The sequence below is a fragment of the Panicum virgatum genome, chromosome 5N, assembly GCF_016808335.1.
Source record: "Panicum virgatum strain AP13 chromosome 5N, P.virgatum_v5, whole genome shotgun sequence".
Lineage (NCBI taxonomy): Eukaryota > Viridiplantae > Streptophyta > Magnoliopsida > Poales > Poaceae > Panicum > Panicum virgatum.
In genome coordinates, this window is record NC_053149.1 from 4,104,000 (window position 1) to 4,125,691 (window position 21,692).

At 47.7% G+C, this 21,692-nt stretch overlaps 2 protein-coding genes and 1 pseudogene across 3 annotated transcripts; 2 read left to right on the forward strand and 1 right to left on the reverse strand.

Annotated features, from left to right (window-relative positions):
• Positions 1-207: 207 nt before the first annotated feature.
• On the forward strand, positions 208-4,909 carry LOC120673435 (annotated as a pseudogene). Its single transcript, XR_005674652.1, has 11 exons — positions 208-821; positions 905-1,087; positions 1,609-1,718; positions 2,250-2,358; positions 2,640-2,796; positions 3,041-3,156; positions 3,310-3,476; positions 3,765-3,895; positions 3,990-4,118; positions 4,197-4,263; positions 4,361-4,909. The product of XR_005674652.1 is annotated as an uncharacterized RNA methyltransferase BH0687-like (transcript).
• Positions 4,910-5,137: 228 nt separating this feature from the next.
• Positions 5,138-7,640, forward strand: LOC120673437 (F-box/LRR-repeat protein At4g29420-like). Its single transcript, XM_039954263.1, has 2 exons — positions 5,138-5,682; positions 6,608-7,640. Exons 1-2 carry the CDS (start codon positions 5,388-5,390, stop codon positions 7,465-7,467), a joined length of 1,155 nt encoding a protein of 384 aa, XP_039810197.1. The 5' UTR covers positions 5,138-5,387; the 3' UTR covers positions 7,468-7,640.
• Positions 7,641-8,001: 361 nt separating this feature from the next.
• Positions 8,002-9,719, reverse strand: LOC120672991 (suppressor protein SRP40-like). Its single transcript, XM_039953649.1, has 2 exons — positions 8,713-9,719; positions 8,002-8,624 (listed from the first exon to the last, which is right to left on the reverse strand). Exons 1-2 carry the CDS (start codon positions 9,717-9,719, stop codon positions 8,339-8,341), a joined length of 1,293 nt encoding a protein of 430 aa, XP_039809583.1. The 3' UTR covers positions 8,002-8,338.
• Positions 9,720-21,692: the final 11,973 nt, after the last annotated feature.

Here is a 21,692-nt window from a genome sequence, read left to right on the forward strand (position 1 = left end):
GTCGAGCGAGTGGTAACTCGGCGGACGCGCCGCCGCGTGGGCCTTGGGCCGCCGCGTGGAACTTGGGCCGGTTGATGGTATGCTCGGCCCGTGCGATGGGCCAGACGCGAGGGGCCTGTTGACTGGGCGAGCGGGCCCACTTGGAAAAAACCGACCGCCGTTCTCGCCTCGCCTTCTATCCCGCGCCATCTCCGCCGTCCACTGCCCATCCACCAACCGCCGCCCGCATGGCCGCCCACGCCGTCTCCCCGCTCACCGGCGGCCTCCTCCGCCGCGGGGTGGCCCTCCAACCCCGCCGCCGCCTCCTCGCTGCCGCCTCGGTGGCCCCGGAAGCGCCGGCGCCTACCCCCGCGCCGTCCCAGCCGCCCCCGTCCCCGGCTCCGCCCCGCAAGGGCTACTACCCGAGGCGCGGCGAGACCGTCGAGCTCACCTGCGAGGCGCTCGCCTTCAAGGGCAAGGGCGTCTGCAAGGTCGCGGGCTCCACCTTCGTCTTGCTCTGCGACGGCGCGCTACCCGGCGAGCGCCTCGTCGCCCGCGTCCGCCGCCTCCGCCGCGGCGCCTTCGCCGAGGCCGCCAAGCTCAGGACCCTCGAGCCGCACCAAGACGCCGTCGAGGCACCCTGCCCCATCGCGGCCGACTGCGGCGGCTGCAAGACCCAGTCCCTCGCGTACGCCGAGCAGATCCGACACAAGCACCTCCAGGTCCGCGACTTGCTCGTCAACTTCGGCAAGTTCGATCCCAAGCTGTTGGAGAGCTCGGAGCTCGATGCCATCCTTAAGCCCATCGTCCCGTGCGACGAGATATTCCGGTACAGGAACAAGGTGAGGCTTTGGGTGCGGGGTTTTGGATGGGTTTTGGGTGCAAATTGTAACACCTTGTTTCGTTTTTCGTTTCCATTCCCCAGATGGAGTTCTCGTTTGGGACGAAGAGATGGATGCAAAGGGAGTGGAAGGAGAAGGAGGAGGAGGTGGTGTACGAGGAAGTGAACGAGGCTGATGGATATGCGCTTGGATTGCATGCACCCGGGTTCTTTGACAAGGTGCTGCATGTTGAGAAGTGTTTTCTGCATAGTGAACCTGCTGATAAGGTAATGAATTGCATATATACAATGCGTTGAGTTTGCTTCATTCCAAAAATGCTGATGTTTTCGATCTAGGACATTACATCATAGAATTTCAGTTGCATTTGATAATCTACTAAGATATATTCTGTAGATGAGGCAGAAATATACTACTAAGAGATATTCTGTAGATGAGGCAGAAATATAGCTTCTATTGTTCTTGTTATATTCTTATAATCTTTTTTTACTCACGTTAAAGGAAAAAAGTAATCTTTATGTATTGGGAGCATGGAAACATGTGACTTAGAGATTCTCTCAAAGCAAGATTGTTTAAGCCACATTGCATTGCCAATTCTCTGCCGTACTAGGGTCCATTGATGTATGTCTGTGTAAACAGTTGGAGTGTTACATTTTATTTGTTTGTTCGAAACCTTGGGTGATTGTGTTACTTACTTTACTAGTGTTGATTGGTGGGTGAATAGCTATAGCATTTGATTATTTGATTAACAATATGGGATGCTGAATTAATTAGTTGCTAATGTCCATAGGTTCTTGCAGTTGTTCAAGAAACCTGGATGGATCCTGCCCTAGGCCTTACGCCTTATGATGTCCACAAGCATGTTGGGTTTCTTAAGCATCTTATGATAAGAACCGGAAGGTATGACGTCCCATCTTGTGTTTTCCACATGTTCTACCAGTGATGTGTTGTATATCTCAGTTTCCATGTTGAAACCTGAATATAATTTATTGTATTTATTGTCTTAATGTCACGTATCTGATATCTTCTATTCTGTTGATGCCATTATGCCAGTTTTATGTGTGATACATTCTAAGCACTAGAATTTAACTACGAGAAATGCTTACACAAGACTCTCACTCCTTATAGCAAATATAATGTTTTATATGAATTCATAAGATGTTCTTTACAATGTGACACATATTTCTATCATCTTCATCGAGATACTGTAGTTTGATATTTAAATGTTTAACCAAGTTAGTATTTTTGGCTTTGGTATTTCTATCTAGGACGATGTTCTGTCTGCATTTTTCTTGTTAAAGCTCAAGTAATGCTAATAAGTGAGATGTTAGTATTTCCATGTAAACTACCATTGAATCGTTTTTGCCCACTGAGCAAATCATTTTGTGTGAGGAGTACCTTCAAAGATTCCATTTTGTTTTTTTTTTCCAGAAACATCAGCACTGGGACTCCAGAAGTCATGGTCAATTTTGTGACATCAGGTTATAAACCAGATCTATTGATGCCTCTTGTTGACAATATCACCAAAATACCTGAAGTGGTATGTAATATGAGCTTTGTTGTTCTGATACTATAGTGATGATAACAAGATTCTTAAGCTACTTGATCTTATTATCGTATAATTGTTATAATTAACGTAGAGCTCTTTAAGGACTGTTCTATTTTTTGTGCCGAGAATGACTGCTTGGAAGGGAAGGATTGATCTAGGAATTTTTTGGATTTAGTTCAAGTTTGTGCTAAATCCCAAAAGTGCCCTTCCGAACAGGCCCTAGTTTGGTTTCCAGGTTTTGCCCTATTGACATTCCTATACTGTTAATTCAGGTCAGTGTCATAAATAATGTGAACACATCTGTTGGCAATACAGTCTGTGGGTGAACAAGAATATACCTTGTATGGGAAGCCAAACATTACGGAGATGTTGAGAGGACTTACATTCCAGATATCTGCCAACTCTTTTTTTCAGACTAATACAAAACAGGTTTGTTTTTTATTGCATAATGAATTGTGGTTTTATTACATATGTAGTCACCACTGCACCATGCCATAGTGCTGCTTCTTCAATCATGTGTTTCCTTCATCAGTAGTTAAGTAGATGGATGAAAAGAGCTAAGGACAGCATAAGTTAAAAAAGAACTGTATGAGCAGATAAGCTGAGAAAGACCAGTAAATGGCAGAAATTTGAATGGTGAAATGAAGATTCTTCCGCCTATGACTTCCTGCAGGCTGATGTTCTTTACAAGCTGATTGAAGATTCTGCTAGGCTTAAAGGAGATGGCTCTGAAATTGTTCTTGACTTGTTTTGTGGAACTGGAACCATTGGTTTGACCCTTGCCAGGAGGTAGTTTCTTCTTCTGGGTGTACATAGTATATTAGATAGTTATTACTCTCTATGAGAGGTTATTGCTTTCTTTGGTTCACATAGACCATTTTGCTATTAACAATAAACCATCTTAAGGCAACCATGTTCAGTAAACACTTCTGCTTGACTCAGGGCAAAGCATGTATATGGATACGAAGTTGTCCCTGAAGCCATTGCAGATGCTCGAAAGAATGCGAAGTTGAATGGTATCAATAATGCAACTTTCGTTAAGGGAGACCTCAATAAAATCAATGAATCATTCGGGAAGGAATTTCCAAAGCCTGACATAATCATCTCAGGTTCGTATTGGTTCATATATTGCTAGTGTTCTTTGGAACTAAAATATAATCACGTCATGGTATTCCCTGAAAATCTGTTTGAAAGCAACAGTTTTTTTTTTGTATTTCACCATAACTTAAGTATTTTTACTAGCTACTTACCGGTGACAACAGCTCTGGTATGAAGCCTAATGAGTGTTGCCCTTATCAATAAACATGAGATGTAATTTCAAACTTTATGAAGCTATGCTGGATCAGTCATAATTCTAGTCAATTTTGTAACCCAACTGACAACTATATATTTCGCAGATCCCAATCGGCCAGGGATGCACATGAAGTTAATCAAGTGGCTGTTAGAAGTTAAAGCCCCTCGAATAGTGTACGTCTCATGTAATCCAGCTACTTGTGCACGGGATTTGGACTACCTATGTCATGGTGTGGTATGTTTTGTCCTACTTTGCAGCTATTTGAATTCCTTTTGATATTTTAGCTCTTTTGTGATACTTAGTCACTGCTTCAATAATTTGAATGCAGGAAGAGAAAGATTTGGGAGGATGCTATGAACTCAAGAGTGTAATTCCTGTGGATATGTTTCCCCATACTCCTCATATTGAGTGTGTGTGCTTATTGGAGCTGCGTTGATTTTTAAAAGGTTTTAGTAAGGTAAACCCACTGGAGGTTTTCTACTGTCTTGCAGTTTTGTCCTAATATTTAATGACTTTAATTTTGTCCCGTGTGCAGAAATTGTTCATGCGTTCTGTAACAGAGAGAACTCATTTGTTAATTGCTGTGCTGCATGAATGCCATGGTGAGATACTTTATTTGATACTTTTCATTACTGAGGACACTTCCCATGATTTTGAAATTGACCGAGGAACTCTTCTATCTTCTTTTTGGACTGGCAGTTGAGAACAGTACAAGACATGATGTGTATTAGTTAGCATTGGGAAGTTACTGGACAGCTGGTGTGAAGGCCATGTTTTGTTGAAACAGTTTTGATGAGTATGCAGTTTTTTATATATATGAAGCAGAACCAAAGAAGCTTGGTTTGCTTGAGAGAACTCCCTGGATCATACGTAGTGTATGGTTAGGTTAACTCTTTCTTTAGATGGTCATCAATGGTTGGAGCTGACCTTGCGTTCTACCGAAAAAGAGTACGCAAAGCCACGGTGCTTTCTTTTTATGAGGAATACATAGAAAACAAAGGCTAACTTATGAAAAGATATCAAGAATTGCCATCGATTGTTGCCAACATGTGAAGCAGGCTGTATAAGTTGATTATTTTGTCCAATCTTTCTGAGTTCGGCTGTGTACATCTTTCATAGATGTAGAGGCTGGAACATGTTTCCATTATCTAAAAAAAAATCTTTCTGAGTTGGTGTTCAAACTGCCTCTGGTGAATGTAGCTGAAATGTAGTTCATGTTTTTTTAATGTGGAAAAATGTTAGCTGTGATCAATTTGTTTTTTCTCGGGTTATATCGCTGGTGCCAGTTATTTTGAGTGTTGCTTTTTTTTTAGAGGATTTTGAGTGTTGCTTTGTAGGATGGATCGGTGGTTGGGCTGTTAGGCTGTTGGGCTGCAGACGCATCGCGGAAGCTGAGTGAGTTGAGACCTTGGCCCAGGAGGGGGATCCCGTAGAATTGAGCTGGGCTTCGGCCTTCCTGTCACTTCAGAGAGACGTTTCCGCTCCCCCCCTGGCTGGCTGGTCACATCCACAGACAGAAGCCATCTCCGTATGTCCGCCTCCGGCGACCCCCTTGACGCCCTCCCAGCGGCGGTCCTCACCGACGTCCTAGGCCACGTCGCGGACGCCGGGGACATCGCAGCTTGCCGCCTCGCCTCGCGAGCGCTCCTTGCCGCGTCCTACCTCTGCCCCCGCGCCCGCCTCTGTGCCGCCGACTGCGCGCGTCGCCGCCGCCGCCGCGGCGGCGATGGCCGGGACGGGGCCCCGGTTTTCCGCGCGACCGCTGGGAGACTGGCGTCGCTCCTCGGGGCGCACCTCCGCTCCCTGTCGCGATGACGGGCAGGGCTTCCCCGATGACGCGATGTGGGTGGAGGAGGGGGAATTCGACGAGGCCGACGACCTGCACCTCACCAGCGGGGAGGCTGTGACGGCGTGGGCGGCCACCGCCGCGGGGCCCGTCCTCCGGGAGGTGGAGATCGCCGATTACTGGCCGCAGGCGTGCTGGAGGAAGGCGGAGGCGCTCCCTCTCGTCTCCCACTACTGTGAGCCCTCTCTTCCTCCCTCCCGGTTTGATTCATTGCTTTGCTGTTTCCGCCGTCTGTGATGCCATGTTTGATGTGAGGAGGAACATTAGATGAAACACGATACAACATACAAGTACGACATGAACGAATAGGATTTGTTCCTAGTTTATCTGGTATCACGGGTAAACACAATACAAGCATTTGATCAGTCGTTCATAACTATAGCAAAGGTTATAGTGGTTTTATGATTTGTTTTTAATAGTTTACCTTTTTTACATATAGAAGTATTTACAGTAATGGTTGTATTCCCCAGAAACATGTTATTCTTCGATATGAAATAGTTCCAGTGACAGTGCTGCTATTGCAGAACTCCAGTGAATCCTGCTATTCTCATTGTAGGCGCAGCTGCTCTCCTGCTTTTCAAATATGGCACCTTGGTTTGTAGATTGGTTGACTGGCGGCTGTTCTTTCGCTATGCTGTCAGATAGTCTTATATTTTGCTATCCTTCTGATGTATATTCGGCTGTCAATTGTGCTGATGCCTGTACCTTCTGCCCCTATCGCTACTTTGTTTAGTTGTGTAATCTCGGCACCAAAAAATGAGAAAATTCATGATTTTTTGGTATACGCTTCATTGACATGTTGGTCCGCGGTGTCACATATCACTTAGGGAATGTATGGCGAATTCTGAAATACAAACAATGAGTGTCGGATCCTAAATTTTCTGAAAGAAAGATTAGATACCATGTTTGGTTCATAGCTTATGTGAATGTTGAGCTCGAGACTTGATGTTATTACTTCATAAACAAATAAGCTCACTTGGGCATTTGCTTTCATATGCTAGATTTATCATGTGGCTTATGAAGAAGCTGTCCATCATACTCTGTTTAATTCTAAGTCTCTGACTGGTTAATCCCACATGTTGTGATCTGTTCCTACGCAGGTCTCAATCTCACCAGGTTGGGCCTAAAAAATGCATGGCTTTCTGTTGATGGGCTCAAGAAAATGCCAAATCTGACTCATCTGACGCTTGAGTTCATTAGACTAGATGATGAAGACCTCAACCAATTGAATGAATGCTTCCCTTGCCTTCATACTCTTAATCTTATAGGAGTCGGAGGGCTCAAGGACCCTAAGATTCACCTTCTTCAACTGAAGGCTTGCCGCTGGGAAGTATCAAATGTCCCACAGTCTTTGGTTGTCCTTGCGCCAAACTTGGTTTCTCTAGAATTGAAATGTGTTCGACCAGATAAGCTCATTTTGGATACTCCATCCTTGTCTACTCTGAAGCTCGCCATTGAGAAACTTGGTGCAACTGTTCAAGTTGATGGTGTTGTGAGCTTGACAGATCTTCGCATAGAGTCACTGGATCTTAGTTGCCTGTTTCCAGTATTTGTTGGCAGTCGAGCTATCAAGACATTGGAGCTTGAGCTACCTGAGTCTGCAAGCGAGTATGATCTTTTTGAAGCTGTTAACCCAGATTATCTTCTGAAAATGCTTGCTAGCTTTAGTGAGGTCAAGCTGGGCCCAAGATTTTTATGTGGACTTACACTATGTTGTCTCGTCCTATGCAAAGATAGTGGGTTTAAAAGTTGCCTGAAGAAACTCCTAATTCATGTGCCACAATCAAAGAGTACGTTTCAGCTGTTAGCCCTGTTACCATTGTTTCAGATCTGTGCACCTCTGTGCGAGGTGACTGTCCTTTTACACGCTGAATCAGCTGATGCTAACCGTCAACATGCAATGTCGACTTGTATGCAAAGCTTTGCAGGGATCAGATGGCAATGGGGAACATGGAAGTAATCTGTATCTTCTAGGCTATTTTGAATCGCATAGCTACAGTATCTGTGTGATTGATACTTTTTGTTAACATAGCAGCCCCTTTTACAGAACTGGGAGCTGGTTTGTTTTCTGGCATGTATTGTGCTCAAACATCGTACAAGATTTATTAACAATGCAAGTATGGTTGTGTCTCAGTCTGATCCATCTCATATTTCTTGTTTCTCCATAATTTTTTAAACTTTTTACTTGACATTGTATTTGCATTTCATTTCGCTCTTACTCCCTCCTTCCACATTTATAAGGCATATTGGAACATGACACGGTCTTCCAAATAACACTTTGACAATTTATTTATCATATATTATATCACTTATGGTTATAAACTTATAATCATTATAAATTATATTTGATTACGAATCCAATCATATAAAATTTATGTTATAAAATTAAAAAAATTAATAGTCAAATTATTAGTCAAAGATAGCAAGGTTTGAATCTTGATATGCGTGTGTGCCTTATAAACGTGGAAGGAGGGAGTACTTATTTAGTAGCTGTTCATTCTTTGTTCATGTACATGGAACAAGGAGATCGATTGGTCATTGGTCAGGTGAGCTAACAAAATCATGCATTTGAATTTCCGTTCCATCTCGGCATTGTACACTGTACCGTGTAGTATACTCTGTTTCAGCCGATGTGCACATGCCAAACCCATCTGCCAAATAGTCCTCCGAAAACACAAGCAGGAGCCAGGAGCTGCCCAATGGGATCTACCTCTCATGAGACGATGCCTAACCATCTAAAGTTCCATGGCGGCAAGACTTCTCTTTTTTGGCGCGAACCTTCTCGGGTCAAAAGATCCGGTCAACAAGTGAGTGATCTCCCGCCAATTCTGTCAGGAGCAGAGGCACCAGCTGCATCGGCAGAAGCTGGGGCAGGAACAGGAGCAGGAGCCGCAACACCGCCACCAGCCGCAGCACGCGGCCCAGGAGCAATCGAACCAGCAGCAACCGCAGCAGCAGCACCCCGTGTTGTGCCGCCGCTCCGCCTCCGTCGTCATCTCCACGAAGGCCGACTCGGGGGGCTCCAGCTCCGGCGGTGGCTGGTCGTACTGCTTCTTCAGCGGCTGGAACAGCGCGCTGCCGACGAGGTCCTTCTTCTTCGGCGACGTCGGTGCCAGTCTGCGGATGAACAGGACGCGGTTCATCAAGAACGGCCATGGCGCAATATAGACAGGGAGGAGAAGGGTCGTGGCGCGGCGCCGCGTACATCGGGAAGGCGAAGGAGAAGTTGCTCGAGCTGCCTCCGGAGCCGCTCTCGAGCCGCCGGAACACGGTGGCTTTCTTGGCGTTGGCGCTCCCGCCGCTGGCGTGCGAGCTCGCGCTGCCCGGCGCCGCGATCTCCGCCGACTCCATCCCCTCCGCGACGCTCGGCAGCTTGGACTCCGCCTCCGCGGCCGCCATGGCCTCGTCGTAGAAGAAGTCGAAGTGCGACCTGCTGCCGTAGGGCCCTCCGACCTCGCTGGCGCCCTGGATGCTGAACAGCGACTCGTTGGACGTCATGCTCCACTCGGCCTGCGACATGGACGCCCTGGTCTGGAACACGGACGCCGGGATCCTCTGCGGGTCGAACTCGCTGAGCCCTGCCCCGGCGTCGGCGCCATCGAGATTGGCCATCGTCTGGACCTGCCGTGCCTCCGTCAGCCCCGTGGGTGCCGCGCCAGCGCTACCGTCCGATGACGAGGAGTAGTCGACGGCCGGGGGCGGTGGCTCCGGCCACGCCGCCCAGTCGTCCGGTTTGACCTCCGCGCCGTCCACGTCGGGAGCGGCGGCCTCTTCGTCCTCCGGCAGTGCCCGGTCGTCCGGTTTGACCTCCGCGCTGTGTTCGAAGGCGGCGTGCTCGTCCTCCAGCGTCGCACTGGCGTCCGGTTTACCCCCGGCGCCCTCTACGGGAGGATCGGCTTGCTCGTCCTCCACCGTATCCGAGCCGTCCTGTTTGCCCTCGGCGCTCTGTGTGGAAGAAGGGACAACGTCTTGCTCGTCCTCCGGCGCTGGCAGCAACGTGTCGCCGAGCTCGACAACGTCGACATGGCGAGGGCTCTCAGCTGACGACTCGGACGAGGACGACGACGATGACGACGAGGTCGACTTCCTGCCCGGCTCCAGCTCGGTGGCCTCCTCCGTTGGCTCGTAAGGCGTCGTCACCTTGGCATTGCCTGGCGACGGCGGCGTGCCCGGGGAGGGCGGCGACGCCGGTGAGCCGGGCTGGGGCTCCATGACCGCGCCCTGCCGCCATGGCACATCGATCACCCGTATCAATCAGTCGATTTTAATTTAGTAGTCGGATCAGATAACAGAAATAAGATCGACGGATTGTGAAGTATCAAATCCCTGCCCTGGCTCGTCAACCTCACCTGAAGAACAGGAGGAGCCCCAACTCGAGGAGGAGTTGGGGGGACGGGGCCGCGACGACAAGGGAGGGCCGGGGCTGCACGCAGCCGCGGCAGCTAAGGACGGCACCGCCGCTTTGGCGGTTGGTTCGAGCGACGCGAGGCCACTCTATTTTTGGTTGACTCGTGTCGCGGCGAATCATCACGCGCTACGACCCCGGGGGCACCGCTCAAATGCAGAACGGCACGCGCCAAATCGAGCCATGGCCATGGGTGTCTCCTCTGCACAGGCGGCGTCGGAGATCGCCGGGCGGTTTCTTGTTCCTGGTGGATCTGTCAGGCGTCAGGGACGAAGCGCGTAGTAGCTAGTTCGGCAGTGACACGCCGGCGTGCGGCGGCGGCGGCGGCGGCGGCAGCCGAGATCGAGCTCGCAGTCTATTAGTAGGCCGCCGGCAGCCGGAGACAGGACCGCGCGGTGCAGGTCTGCAGATGTCATAGTCCACGCGCCGGTGGTACGGTGTTGCTGCAGGTCGCCGGCGTCCAGGTGGATAGCATGGGTGCCGGCCGAGAACACGCGGCACAGGTGGCATTGGACTGACAGTATTGTATATTACCCAACAAAGCGCCGGCAGCTATGTGTCGTGGAGAGGGAGAGGGAGAGAAACGGGACTCCAAACTCTAAGACTGTGTGCGTGTGTGTAGGCATGCGCGTTTGCTCGCAACCGGGTTGAAGGACGGAAGCCGGCGACCAGAGTGGGTGAATCGTAGCCGATTAAAATTTCTTCCTAAATTTAAACTGTCGGCTTATATTCCGAAAATCACTCAATCCCTCAAGCGTTCTGGCCAAAGTTTGGAATAGCTATGGAAAAGCTAAACCAAAACAAAAGGCCTCGAACGAGCGAGCGAAACCACGAAGCAAATCGGAAGCGGATCTGGAAAACTGCAGAACAGATCTGCCTGGACCGGTCTGACCGGTGCGCTGGACCGGTCTGACCGGTGGCACCCAGAAAACCCCCGAAAACTTAGATTCAAACGGTGAATCTCGACCAAATGACCACGAAAATCGATGAAACTTGGGGGATTGCTTCGCCCCTACCCCGTGAACATATCTCCAAAAGATCTCGTCCTAAAGATCAACGAATCGTGAGAATTATGAGGGAGATCAAAAGGGATTGGGGTTTTCTCAAACACTCAAGAACTTCAATTAAAAAAGCTCGTGATTCCAGAGGGTTTAGGACAGAGTCAGAAGCACGGGAATCACAGCAAAGAACTCGTAGCCTCCTCGCAATCAAGTGCACCAAAAATGAAATCGAAAACCATCACACAAGGGCACAAAACGAGGAGATGGAACTGATTCAAAAAGCCCAGAGGGCACTAGGAGGTTAGGGCCTCCTTTCCCAATCAATTCCACACAAGGTTTCACAAATCTATCAACCAAATCTATTCTAAAGAGAAGAATAGAGGGAGACGAACACAGGGGCGGCGGCCTGGGAGAGAGAACAATTCACGGATGAGTTACAAAAGCCGCTCTTAACCTAACACAAGTGAAGGGGTATTTATACCCGCGGGACCGGTCAGACCGGTACGCTGGACCGGTCAGACCGGTTGGTTAGACCGGTCAGACCGGTGCCAGGGATCGGTCAGACCGGTTGACCTGCAGCACCCCTTGTACACGATCTCATCCGACGGCCGAGGTTCTTTCTTCGAAACGAAGTCTTCTCCGCGATGCCGCCGTCTTGATGAAGATCCAGTCCGCGGTTTTGGAGGGTCCGCGAAACCCGGGTAGGTGGCCGGTTTTGAGAAAACCGTCAAAACCTCACGCGCGGGAAGATTCCCGCCTCCGCGCCGTGGCCCTAGATGCCGTTCCCGCCTCGGCCTTCTGACGGCCACAGCGAGGCCCTAGACGCCGTCGACGCCCGTCGCCTCCGTCAGTCCCGAGACCGACGCCCGTGCCTCCACGACTTGGCGTCTTCAACCACCGTCCGTCTCCTTGGTTTTGTGGCGCAAACCAAGAAACCCGCCTTCCGTCGCCGCTTGCGCCCTCGATCCAGGAGTGGACGCCACAGCTGCCGCCCGGTCCGAGCTCCGGTCCCGGCTGCCCTTCACCGCCGTCCACCGCACGGTCCATCGACCACAGCACCTCCACGGCAGCTCCCCGTCGACACTCGACGCTCGTGTACCTGCAATCCAAAGACCAAACGCACGATCACACCGCACGGTTGACAATTCACTCATCACAAGCAGGATAGAGTACTCTCGTTCCTCAATCTCCCCCTTGATGAGTGCATTGTCAACACACCACAAACGAACCAAGAGAAGTGAAACCAAAGAAGAACAAAGAAGCACGAAAGAGAAGAACTCAAGCAAGTGACGAAAAGCTCAGAAAGGCAAGAACAATCACTTACTCAAGCAAAGATCGATCCCCTAAGACAAGGGCAAAAGCTCGACGCAATCGATCAAAAGCCAAAACATGACTCCTCAAAGACAGAGGTAACGCTCGACGCAGTCATGCAGGAAGCAGAGGGAAAACGAGGAAACCAGGAGCCAAAACCAAAGCAGAAACTCCCCAAGCAAAGTTTTTCCCTCTCAAAAATGAAATTCTCCCAAAATGATGCACTCTCAAAGCCCTGTGCACAACAAGTTTTTCAAAAATCAAACAAGTCTCCCCCTTGTTCGATCACTTCTCCCAAAATTCTCCCCCTTGTTGGCACATGCACACATCAAGGCTAAAAAGACCTAAAGCTCCCCCTGAAGCTGAAACTCCCCCTGAACAGATGCTATGCAAAGAATGCAATGCAGGAGGTGTAAGTGAAAGCATTCAGGGATACAAAGATATGAGCAACATCTAGTCTCAAGCACGTGTGCATCCATAAACAAGACATGCATCTATCTCAACAGGGTATATCAAATCAGTCTAGAGCTAGGCAAGTTCAGTTTAGGAGAAATAAAAGCATCACCCATGATCTAGCACTAACAAGTAGAGAATGGAAAGCAGTGCTACTCAAACTCATACAGGTGAGCCAAACCAGCCAAAGATGTTGTTAACATTCATTTTTCCATCAAATTTATAGCAATCAATTCTTAATGCCAGGGGTTGAAAACTTGTCATGCTTCACTTAGCAACGAGGCCAAGCCTATGCCAAAAGACAATCAAAAGCTTAAAGCACTCGTTTCAGTCATGCACAGCCTTGCCCGGGTTCTCACAAGTGCAAAGTGAGCCGTCCCGAAAGCTCGATCAGTGCGACAAGCAATCCCACCTGGATCTTTTCAATCCATTTCAAGAACAGTTCAAGCAATTTTATCAGATTTAGATCATTTCAAATATGAATTGCTGAACAAAAAGCTACACTAGCATGAATAAGATAGCAAAGCACATCAACACGCCCTAACATGCTAGTAGCCAAGACAGGGTGATCATGTTTTCATATTTTCAAATCAAAATAGCTTAACTCAGATGATGTCATATACACAATAGAGCAAGCTATACATGATCAAGCTTATCAACTCACACTAGCAGGCACTAGAAGATCATAGCAATGTATTCAAGAATGCTAGTGCAAGTGAGACAATGCAAAATGCAAATATGTACAATACATATGCACAATGCAACTACCAAATCTAGAAAACCAAGAGAAGCAAAACAAAGACCTACAAAGCTAACCAAAACAAAAGTCAGCGATCAAAAGGGGTAACAAACCCCAAGCTCCCCTCGCAAGCGAGCAAAAGTGTCCTGCTCTAGCGGTTTGGTTAGTATATCTGCAGTTTGCCTCTCTGAAGGGACATGGATCAGTTCTATGTGTCCTCTCTCATGGTTATCTCGTAGGAAGTGGAACCGGATATCTATGTGTTTGGTTCTGGAGTGTAGGACAGAGTTCTTTGCAATGCTAATGGCTGACATGTTGTCTACAAAGATGGGAACCCTAGCAAAACTCAAGCCATAATCCTGAAAGGTTTGTTTCATCCAAAGTATCTGGGAGCAGCAGCTAGCAGCGGCAACATACTCAGCTTCTGTGGAAGAAAGCGCTACGCTAGCCTGCTTGCGAGAGGACCAAGACACCAAAGATGTACCGAGAAATTGACAAGTGCCGGATGTCGACTTGCGATCCAACCGACACCCACCGAAATCGGCATCAGAAAAGCCCACCAAAACTAGAGAAGAATCCGCAGAATACCAAAGACCAAATTCAGGGTCGAATTTCAGATACCTGAAGATGCGTTTCACCACCTGCCTGTGGGAGGTGCGCGGAGAAGCCTGATACCGCGCGCAGAGGCAGACGCCGAACTGGATGTCCGGTCGCGTCGCCGTCAGGTACAGGAGAGAGCCGATCATGCTCCTGTACTCCTTCTAATCCACCGCCTCGCCGTCCAAGTCCTCATCAAGCGCCGTCAATGTGCTGATCGGAGTCGGCTGAGGAGACAAGTCGCTCATGTCGAACTTCCGCAGCAAGTCTCTAGTGTACTTGGCTTGATGGACAAAAGTGCCCTGAGGAGTTTGCTTGATCTGCAGCCCGAGGAAGAACTGCAGCTCACCCATCATGCTCATCTCGAACTCCCTGGACATCTGCTCAGAAAACTTGGAGACAAGAGTGTGAGAAAAGCCACCAAAGATAATATTATCCACGTATATCTGAACCAAAAGGAAATCAGTGCCAGATCGCATGAGGAACAAAATTTTATCAACACATCCCATTTTAAAGCCCTGAGCTAGCAAAAAGGTTTTCAATCTATCATACCAACCTCTAGGTGCCTGTTTCAAACCGTAAAGAGCTTTCTGAAGTTTATAAACACGGTTTGGAAACTTGGAATTTTCGAAACCAGGGGGTTGCTTCACATAAACCTCTTCTTCGATAAAACCATTCAAGAAGGTAGATTTAACATCCATTTGGAAAACCTTAAAACTCTTGGAAGCATCAAATGCAAGAAAGATTTGAATAGCCTCCAAATGAGCAATATGAGCAAAGGTTTCCTCAAAATCAATACCCTCTTTTTGGCAAAACCCCTGGGCAACAAGTGGAGCCTTGTTCCGAACAACCAAACCATCCCCACCCTGCTTGTTTTTGAAAACCCACTTCGTTCCGATGGGATTACAAGTAGGTGGAGGCTCGACTAAAACCCAAACTTGGTTTCTTTCAAAATTTTCAAGTTCCTCATGCATAGCATTGACCCAATTAGTATCAGAAAGAGCGTGTCCAATATCTTTGGGCTCAAAAGAGGCAACAAACGCTGAATGAGCAAAGTCAGCGATACTTGTTACCTTGGACCTGGTGACTCGCTCGTTGAGATCACCTAACATCTGTTGTGGTGGGTGGCGGCACTGAATGTGTCACGGTGCTTCCCGTGTCGAAGTCGCCTCCTCCTCAACCAAAGATGGTGTCTCCTCAGGTGCAGCTGGTGAAGCCTGAGTCACCTCCTCGAACAGCCCCCGGGAAGTAGATGTAGTCGGATCGGGGCCATCGTTATCGTCCGAGCTCGTGGCAGAGATAGCTGGGTCCACAGCAGGCGTGGTAGCCTCAGCGTCGCCATCTGCAGCTTCTTCCTCCTCATCTTCAAAGATGGAGGTGCCGAGCTCATCATCTCCTGCGACTTCAAAGACAGAAGAATTGCACAGTGCAGTCTCGTCGAAAGTGACTTCACAAGTCTCTCTGACGATGTTAGTATCAATAATTAGCACACGGTATGCTCTAGAGTGAGAAGCATAACCGATAAAAATACCGTCAGACGAGCGAGACTCAAACTTATCAAGATTTCCATCTTTCAGCACAAAGCACCGGCAACCGAAAACTCTGAGATGATCAACACGGGGCTGGCGTCCAAACCACAACTCATAAGAAGTCTTGTGCATGAAAGCACGCAGGAAAATGCGGTTGGACACGTAACAAGCGGTGTTAACCGCCTCAGCCCAGTATTTGCGAGGAGTCCTATGCTCATCGAGCATCGTCCTCGCCATCTCAACCAGCGTCCGATTCTTCCGCTCTACAACTCCATTCTGCTGTGGAGTGTAGGGAGAAGAATACTGGTGTTCAAGCCCTTGATCACTGCAAAAGGTGTCAAAACGAGCGTTTTTTAATTTTGTGCCATTGTCACTGCGGATCGCTCTCATGGCCTGGGGTAACTCGTTTTTCAACCTCAAGATCAAGTCTCGAACACACTCGGAAGCCTCATCCTTGGTTCTCATGAAAAAGACCCAAAAATAGCGAGAAAAGTCGTCCACAATCACAAGCACGTACCACTTCCCACCAACAGACATCACCCTAGAAGGACCAACTGTGTCCATGTGTAACAGCTCTTCAAGGTGAGCGGTCATCACCTGATTAACAGGTGGATGTGAAGCGGCAATCATCTTCCTGTGGCGACACGGATGGCAAACAAGGTCCTTTTCAAACTTCAATTTGGGCAATCCTCGGATCAGGCCAAGTGAGCTCAGTCTCGACAACAAATCGAAGCTCAAATGTCCTAGTCTCCTATGCCACTTCCACAAATCAGAAGAAGGACCAGCCATCAAGCAATGAGAAGGGCCAAAAGGAGTTCTAGAGAAGTCAACCAAGAAAACCCGATCGCGAGGTGTAATCCGGCAAACCAAATCTCCCCTGGAATCCAAAACACGCGAACAGCCCTCCTTGAAGCGAACCTCAAACCCCTCATCAAGAAGTTGCGAGACAGAGAGCAAATTAAAACCAAGATTCGAAACCAAAGCAACTTCTCTCAGGGTAAAGCGATCAGAAACTCGAACAGCGCCAAGTCCACGTACCTTTCCTCTTCCATTATCCCCGAACACAATGTACTCCTTTGAGCGCATCGGGGTGAGGCTGGAGAACCATTTGTCATTTCCGGTCATTTGGCGCGAACAACCGGAGTCCATGATCCACCTGTTCTCCAAGCCTCCGACCTGCACATCAGTAGTGAGACAAAGGGTGAGCAAATGTCTCAACACTGGGGTTAGCAAAGTGAGAAGCAAACCAGTGTCGAGCCATTTGCTCTACAGAAGGGTTAGCAAAATCAGACAAAGCGTATCCCCCGTCCCGTCTACCGCGTGACTGACGAACACTACCGCGAGGAAAGCGTGGAGCCTCAAAACCTCCTCCAAAGCCTCGGTCCTGTAACACCCCGCATGTTTACACAGTAATTAAATAGGTGTCTGCACAGTAATTGTGTTTGTTGCTATGCATCTTGTGCTTGAAATGCGTAAAAAGGATCTTTTTGTAATTATGAAAGGTTATATGTGTAATTATGATTTTATGCAAGGTCCTTTTTGCAGTTGTGTTGAATAGGTTGTGTAATTATAGTTTTAGTGGAGGGTGTTTGTGCAAAATTTCAGTGCATTTAATGCATGGTAGTCATTTTTGCTTGTAAGTCTACATTTGAAGTGATTTTGCATTGAAAAAGACAAAATTCCTAGAATTTAAAATCCCTCTTGTGTTTTCAAATTTAGCTCTCTATCCTTTGGTCAAATAAATTTTTGCACAACATCAAAGTTGTAGCTCTTGAAAAATTGAACAACTTTCATGTTGGGCACTTTTCCATTTGAGCTTTGGTTTAAAAGTTATCGCTGTTTTACAGTGGGGTCTCTGGAACTTTTGGTAATTGCAAAACGACCCTTTTCTTCCACCTCCACCCCCCTGCTCTGCTTCTCGCCGCCGGCCACCGACAGCGCCGCCCGCCGACGCCTTCCCGGCTTTCCCGGCCATTACTCCGCCGTGCGCTGGCGCCCACGCGTCGCGGACGACCTCCTCCCCCTCCTGTTGCCTCGCGCTGGCCCTCTCCTTCCCGTGCCACGCACCCCGCCGCGCCCAGAACCTCCCCGACGGCCGCCACCGCGACGTCGCCGTGGAGCGCCCCCTGCAGAGCCCGCCGCTCTCTTCTAGCGAGCGCCCGAGCAATAGAGGAACCCCAGAGACCCATTCCCCTCGCTCTCTTGCTCTCTCCTCGCTCCCACACCGCAGAACACCGCCGCCGCCCCGCTTGAACCCCGGCGAGCTCCACCCCGCCGCGGAGCCGCCACTGCAAGCCCGCTCCACCCCTACATCCCCCACCATTAGCCGCGCCTCACCCTCGCGCAACTCCCAGACCGTTTCCCCTCGCCCGAACCTCACCGGAGCACCCTCGCCGTCGCTCGCCTCCGCCGCCAACCCGCCCTGCTCCGCCGAGCCGCCGCTTCCGAGCCTCTCCCCGCGACCCTAGGCCACCCAGAGGTGCGCCTTGCACCCGTGAAGCTCACGCACCCCTCCACTCTCGCCGCCGGTGAGCCCCTCGCCGGGAAACGGCCGGTCAAACCTCAGCCTCCCCTCTCTGACCCGACCCAAGGACCGCGTGCTTGAATTTGAGAAAGCCCAGGGGGTTATCTGCGATGTCAGTGACTCATTGCAATAGTGCCTTAGGGACTGGTTTGCAATGTTTTTCAGTGATCTTTGAAATTCAATATCAATTCGTAGAAAATTCGTAAATTAGCAAATCTTGATGTTTTGGAATCCTCTTGAAGAGCTCTATGCATTAGAACCATAATATGTTAGGCTTTAGTTGCAAGTTTTTGCTGTAGATTTTGTTTTGTGTTACTAGGTGTATAAATACTAGTTCTTTAATCTTTTTCTTATGTGATACTTGAAAGCTGATATTGCTCTGAAATTTTTGTGGTAGTTTACTCTTGTTACACTAGCTTTTCTATAAAAATTTCATGATCAGTTCTTTGTTTTAGCTATTTATTTTATTTAATCTTTGTTTAGTAGACTTTAATCATGGTAAATAGTTTATGTTCTTAATAAATCGTGAAAATATTCCTGAGTGTTCTTCTGGAGTATATTAGCTTGTCCAGGAAGTTTGAGCCTTAGTTCATGGCTAGATCAGGGGCTAAAAATAAATCTTGCTAATCTGTTGTCTGTTTTATTTATTTTCTCAGAGTTATTGCGGTGTAGATAAAATCCTGTTAAATTTTGAGCTTCTGTTTTGATCTATTTTGATCTGTATAATTCAAGCTTGTACTAGGTGTTGCCTGCATAAATGATTTATTGTGATTAAATGGTTACATGTCTTGATATGATTTTTGTAGGGTAGATTACTTTGTTCATGTTATGTTTAGTGTAATTTTGGTAGATTTTATTACTATTTGTACTCTGAGTTGTTGTTTTATTTACAAACCATGATTTAATCGTATAGGAAATCACCACCACTCATTTTATGAAGTTAGTTAACTTCTTTTGTGCTGTTGATCATGATGCCTTGTGTAGTTAAATTTGTTATTTAACTACTCTATAAACGATTGCCCATGTTTGTTTATAATGTTGTTCTTGCATTGCATATAGACACGACTGCCTTATCGGACGGGACGTACGAGCTGATCCCGGAATCTGACGGAGGTGATCTCGAAGCTCAAGTAAACACTGCGGAACTAACTGAAGCCCCGGACCAAAGTTCGGAAGAGCCTAGGGCTGAAATAGTTAGCAACTACCGAGAAGGCAAGCCCCGGACATAACCTATATTTCAAATTATTATCATTTACTGTTATTACTTACTTGTGCATTTACAGTTCTTAGGATTTGAATTGAAACCCTAGATGCATGATCCTAGGAACCTATGTACTGAACACTAGACTTGAGTTCGAATAATTGCTAAGCTTATAGGACCGGTAAAAGTCGAGTGATTGCCTGTCACTCGCGAGCTTTATAGAAATTGCCTGTTTACTTTCTGTTATCAATATAAGGACGACGGACGAGGTTGTGTTCGATATCATGACCTTATGTGAGACCATGTCTGTGTTGATGAACCTGCTAAGGTCGCGGTGTGTGGTAGTGCCGGTTAAGTTTTTGAAAGTACTAGCCACATGCCGTAAATATGGTACGCGGCAAGCCTAGTAGCCGATTGGACCGGGGAGTGGATATACCTTTCACTCTCTCAGTAGGGATAGGTTTTATTTTTATGTTGCGCAACACTACGACTTCAAGGGACAAGGTTCGGCCTTGGAGCCCTGTAGTCGGGGAGAGTGACACTATCCACAAGCCGGAAAGAAAGGTCAACGGTTGTTTGGGAATGACCCGACGGTGTTCCAGACGTGTGTGTTAGGTTGTCCTTGCAAGGTTGAATTTCGATTCAGAATCGTCCGCCTCTCACGATGAAATGAGACTGCTTAATTGATCTGCCACACAGAGTAATAAGAGCAACAATATTCTTATTAATCTTGATGTTTGCTTAGAACTTCCACCATGATTGGATAGTAGATGCTTACATAGAATGGTTAATCAACTAGAATCTTGAAGCTAAAACTTGAAAGTAAGGACCTACTCTTTATTGCTTTTCAGCAAAGGAAAACCAGAGCCTTACAAAGCCTTGCATAGTCTAGCTAAGGTGGGCTACTTATACCCGTTGTCGGTTAAGTCTTGCTGAGTATTAGAATACTCAGCCTTGCTTTTGAAAACCCTTTTTCAGGTATGACTTTTGAGGATCAGATCGCTAGCTTGACCTATCCTTGCACATTGCCTCCTGGCTGGTCCGTAGAATGGGATACGTCTTCGGCCGGCAATGACTGTGACGAGTAATACCATGCTTGGGCTAGCTTGGTATACTTTTGCGACGTGTTGTAGTCATCGTGTCTCATCTTCCGCTGTTTAGACTCTGAACTTATAATCATAACTTGTATAACTGTTTTTTTTAAGTTGGCCTTGTAATAATGTTTTTAACTGGTTTGTAATCATTACTATGCCTGTGTTGTAAAAAATTGTGGTTGTAACATCTCTGGACTCGCCTTCGTGCGGGGTATGCTTGTTCGATCCGAGAATCGGTGGTTGTATCGGGACGTTACCCGACAGACCAAAAATTGTTCCGTTTGAAGTGCGTTTAAGCGAATGTTGCCTTTATGGTGATGGCCTGCGCACTTGAGCCGGGATAATTTAGGCGGTTCTACCACAGCTGGCATCAGAGCTACAAGCGTATACCAGAGGTGTTGGAACCTTAAAAATCGCTTTCCGTATAAAATTGGAACAACAGGGTATTTCGAAAAGCTACGTTGGATTCGTTAAGGGTTGTGCTTAGAACGTAAAGTCCTAGGGAATTTATGGGAATTACTAGGTGGTTATTTCTGTATGGTTTATGTTATCTGACTTCCAGCACTTTACATTTTATCAAACCATACTCACAAGCAACTCTTAATTCTTGTAACGACGCACCTACGTTGAGGTAAGATGGTAAGGATCCTCAGTCAGCTGAGGGAGTCTGACCTTCCCGTCGGTGATGCGAGCCGAACGCTGCCCTCAAGCAGTGGCTTACTTGAGGTGCTTCCAATATACCGACTATTAGTTGACTAGATTGGAAGTAAAGTGTGCTCAGTCAGCTGAGGGAGTCTGACCTTCCCGTCGGTGATGCGAACCGAACGCTGTGCTCAAGCAGTGGCCTACTTGAGCTGCTGCCAATATATCGATCTCGGTCGACTATATTGGGAGTAAAGGAACTTGTGAATACGCCCCTGAGTAGCGTATGTTAACGTTGGCCATATGGCGGAAATTGTATGGCTGCCGCTTCTATAGTGAGCGGTAATGTTTGGGAACGCTTTCATGAGTACTGGCATGAAAGGTTCATTGGATATATATATGTATATGTTCTGTCAATCTTATGCAGGTACACTAACCACGATTCGATAAGATAAGAACGGTTAGAATGTATCGACTAGCTATATAGGGAGAGCCGTATTTATGTATACCACCGTGCTAACCACGTAAGCCCAACTTTAGTTGGCAATTGTTTATTTTGTGAGGACGGTCAGGACGTGCATACATATTTGGTTGATGTTTGATTGGTTCATAATATTTGCAGTTGCTACATGAGCTTGTTAAGGAATTTCTAGTATGAATCCTTATAAGATAAGTGTTAGTGTGCTTAA